Source organism: Limulus polyphemus, unplaced genomic scaffold (genome assembly GCF_000517525.1).
Source record: "Limulus polyphemus unplaced genomic scaffold, Limulus_polyphemus-2.1.2 Scaffold9784, whole genome shotgun sequence".
In the NCBI taxonomy this organism is placed as follows: domain Eukaryota; kingdom Metazoa; phylum Arthropoda; class Merostomata; order Xiphosura; family Limulidae; genus Limulus; species Limulus polyphemus.
Genome location: NW_013675394.1, coordinates 6,048 through 10,750, shown reverse-complemented (window position 1 = coordinate 10,750; position 4,703 = coordinate 6,048). Strand labels below are relative to the sequence as shown.

Below are 4,703 nucleotides of genomic sequence, written 5' to 3'. Positions count from 1 at the left end.
AATAATGCACTTGAAACAGTTACTTCATAGGATATTTCAGGACCTTATTAACAATGATTTTCAACATACAACAACTAGTATCAGGCTGTCTTTACTGTTCACGGTGAATATGCTTTATAAATGTTCACAAAAAGTAAAGCCAAACATTCAGTTAGAAGCGTATACAGCTGTATTTCAGTTTACATGAAGTATCTCAGCTGTCTGACTAGAGGATTGACTGATATTACTTTAGGATTAAAATAAATTAAATTATAATTATTCTTCACTTTATGCCATGTAATATATTTGAAGAATATGGAGATAACATAACTCTTTTCTAGTACTGTTTGTATAAAACACTCAGTACATAAAATATGTAAAAGACAAAACATGGCCCAAGGCTATATTATTTTTCAAACAGTGAGATCAGTGTATAGAATGGTGTATTTAAGGCGTGGTAGAAACTGGAACACATAAGAAAAGTCTGAAAGAGTATTTTATAGGAGATGTTTAACATGACACTTATTTTCATGCCTTGTTTCTAGTTGTAGCAAAGTGAAAATGAGCTTTTGAAAAAATGTGTAGCATATGCTCTTATGGAAGAGAATCAAATAATCATTTAGGTAAAAATAAAAATATATCTCACCTGCTTGATAGTTTTGATTTTGAGTTTCCATGGTTGCATAATCTGTTTGAGCAACCTGAGGGTAGTAAGTATGCGACTTCTCGTATGCAGACTAAATTAAGAGAGAAGTATCCAAATACAAGTTTCGGTATATCTATATTTTAACAAATAAAAATCAGATTCAAATATTTTCTGAAGTACAAGTGGCTTTAATATTCTTGAAGTTCTTGCACCATTAATATTTTTTTTATTATGAACATAAATTATACATTATTGCAGTTAAAATAATTTAAAAGTACAAAAATATCTAGCTCACCTGTGGATGAGGACTGTAAGTGTAGACAGTTCTATGTCCCACTGTTTGAACACTTTCATATTTGGACATGCGTGATCGTGTTCCTGCAGATAAAGACTGTGTTGAAAACTGCTGACCCCCAACACCATAACCTCCGGATGAAATGGCTTGACTGGACTGTAAACTGGTTTTGTCAGTTCTAAGAAGAAATAAGAACAAAACACATTATACAGAACTTTTCAAATAACAACAGTTTCCTTTCATTGAATATAAATCCTTAAAATCCTGCAGTCACAGCAATTTGTACAAACCCGATAATCTACATATTTCAAAACAATGCTTGCAATATCTATATTCACAAGATTTGTTGCAAACAGATGTATCAGGCATAAACCTGTTTTGCTAATTGTCTATATGCAATTTAGATTGTTAAAACAAACCAAAAAAAAAAGAAGTCATAATTACTATAACAGTAGTTATTTTGAAGTTGTAAGTTGAATTGACACCAAAATACGTGTTTTCATTTTGGGATGTCTTGCATTGGTCATAGAATATGGATTGTTATATCATAATTTGTAACTTCGCTGGGACCGAGATATAAAAATAACAATACAAATATTTTTTTATACAAACATATAGAACTTGACTCTATAATATACATTCAACGTATACCAGGTTTTTAAAATGTGTTTTTATTTTTCTCTCTTTAAATTGAACAATTATAGACTCAACACTGTTAGCAATTAACTGCCTGTCTATGGGTATAGACATTTTCATCAGTACAACATATATGGTCAATATTGTGCAATGTGCATCAAGGAGACATAGTGTTCTATATCCCCAAGTTTTGTTTACAGTCAATAATGTATAATGTGCAACAAGAGGACATCCTGTCCTATATCCCCAGGTTTTGTTTACAGTCAATATTGTATAATGTGCAACAAGAGGACATCCTGTCCTATATCCCCAGGTTTTGTTTACAGTAAATATTGTATAATGTGCAACATCGTGTCCTATATCCCCAGGTTTTGTTTACAGTCAATATTGTATAATGTGCAACATCCTGTCCTATATCCCCAGATTTTGTTTACAGTCAATATTGTATAATGTACATCAAGGGGACATAGTGTTCTATATCCCTAGGTTTTGTTTACAGTCAATATTGTATAATGTGCATCAAGGGGACATCGTGTTCTATATCCCCAGGTTTTGTTTACAGTCAATATTGTATAATGTGCAACATCATGTTCTATATCCCCAGGTTTTGTTTACAGTCAATATTGTATAATGTGCAATATCGTGTTCTATATCCCCAGGTTTTGCTTACAGTCAATATTGTATAATGTGCAACATTGTGTTCTATATCCCCAGGTTTTGTTTACGGTCAATATTGTATAATGTGCAACATCGTGTTCTATATCCCCAGGTTTTGTTTACAGACAATATTGTTAAATGGTGTTGATGCATACTCAGTAGGGACTAGGAAAGACAAGTATAAAGTTCGGTAGGATAGAAGTCTTCTTCAGCTAGGACAGCTTTACTTTTCTAACACGGTGGTTGGCCTTTCGAAAGAGTTGCTCGCAGATGGTGGTGAATGCAGTTAATTTTAGAAAATTCAAGGAAATGTGTGATAAACATTTGAATGATAAGGGCTGGCTTTGAATATTTTTATTTTAAAGTATAGTTTAGTGGATGGGACAGATCTAGATGGACCAACAGATCCCCTGTTGACTATAAAATTATATATATATATAAAATTTACAAGTTTAACACAACTACTCACAGTTAAATCAATTATAAAATTTAGAAATTGTGTAGAAGAGTGTTCAGAGATACTAAATATTTAGGATTGGCTTCATTGTCAAAATTCCCAACATTCAGGAATTTACAGATATCGACTAAAACAATCCCATCATTAAACCTTACACACATATTAGATTATACCACAGTCAACTCTGCTCTAATTAATTATTTCTCTTTATTTAAACTGTCATTTCAGTTCATTTTTAGTGCTTTCACAAGCATTTGCTGCCAGTCAGGACATTTGTATATATGGGTATTTTGCCAAAATTACTTGTTTTCAGGATTATACACATACTGACAGAAGTGCTCCCACCATTATACACCTTGTAAAATATATACATTACATTGTATTACAACTTGGCTCTTTCACTTTCAACCCTAATTAATAACTTTTTTTAATTGATATTTCAGTTAATTTTTAGTGGTGTCAGAAACATTTACCACCACCAGTCATCCCCATATCTGTAATTACTTGTATTAAGTATTATTAATTTCTTCACTCCTAGATTTGAGGTACAATGAAATGTTCTAATATTTATTACACTATGCAAATATTTGTATCTATCATGTGATTATACCGATCTTACCTAAAATGTTTTTAATCCAATTTCTCAAGGTGTATTATGTTTTACAAATTCACTAGACTGGGGGGAGCACAATGAACTCTTGAGAGAAAATAAGCTGATTTCAGTCACTGTGCAATGCATTGTGACTGTAACATTTGAAATCATAAACATTATGTACTATAGGAAATACTGGAGTTGTGTTGGCTTCATTAATTAAGATACCATATAATATTACGATGACAGATGAACGAGCAAGAAGATGCTAATTCTAACTATATTCTGGGGCTGTAAGTGGTGATGTCAGTACTGTTTACAACACACCCTTGAAAATATATCAGAAAACCTAAATTTTTTAAATAACAAATTAAAGTTTGAATATTCATTCAAAAGTATGCTTATTCAAATATTCATTTCAGCTTTAGTTCAACAGAGGACTAATAGGATATTTTGGGTGGGGGTATCTTTAAAAGATTGTTTATGATCTCTTAATGTTTTTGGTAAAAGAAAGTTATGTGGGGATTTTATCAAAGTTTGCAAAATTATTCCACAGGCTTTCAGTTACTTTATGCTAAATTCTGAGGACAGTCATATTTAGGCCTAATCATATAATTCAGCAACTTTTTATTCTTTGGTTTACAAGATTAAATGTTTATGCTGAGACAGTTATCATGTTAAAACATAAAAGCAATAATAATATCCTACTTTTAATTTATTGTGTTTATGGCCGAAAATACATTTGCTTTACAGTTCACTTAGTCTTTAGTATTACTAAGTTAGCATTACTATTACTCAATTTACTGTCATATCAATTATCATATTATTACAACATCACTAATTTAAAATAAATCTAAACAAATTATAATTGAAAGTTTACACATTTTTATGAATGACTCATCGCCTATTTGATCTCAGGTTTATTGGAGTTTTGTTAGTAACTAAATTAGAAGAGCCTTAACTGTATTAATTGGGATTAACGGACATCAACGTAACTATAGTAACTTGAGCGTAACTTCAAACTAATCAGTCACAATTTAAAAAATTAGGCCTATTAATATTATTACGGTGTTCCGAAACACAAACTTTAAAACGCACGTAACGAGTGTTTGCACAACTACAAATCTTTTCTACTACATAAAGGCTCTGCTTAATTTTAACATTCATACAGTATGCAAAAATATCATAAATTCATACCCATACTGGCTTCCACGGCCTGCCCCAGTCGTAAACCCAAAATAATTATTCGCGGCCATTTTCTTCAAGTTCAACCATACAACAACAATAACAATGCCCTGGTAAAAAAGACCCGGATATTCAAATATACGGTCTTGTGAGTTGTCGATCTGACGCTTGACGGTGCGTTTGAATTTAAGCTTAGAAGTGAAAGTAAAGAAAAATATGTTATAATATTTATATGTTATAATATTTATATGTTATA

General features: G+C 31.3%; 1 protein-coding gene across 1 annotated transcript in view; it reads right to left on the bottom strand.

Annotated features, from left to right (window-relative positions):
* LOC106476092 (zinc finger RNA-binding protein-like) overlaps nt 1-4,550 on the bottom strand; it is a 15,775-nt gene extending 11,225 nt beyond the window's left edge. Inside the window, exons 1-3 of the mRNA XM_013936764.2 lie at nt 4,460-4,550; nt 921-1,098; nt 626-716 (exon numbers count right to left, since the gene is read on the bottom strand). Coding sequence (XP_013792218.2) covers nt 626-716; nt 921-1,098; nt 4,460-4,518 — 328 coding nt within the window. The 5' untranslated portion in view covers nt 4,519-4,550. The remainder of the gene's footprint in view (nt 1-625; nt 717-920; nt 1,099-4,459) is intronic.
* Nucleotides 4,551-4,703: the final 153 nt, after the last annotated feature.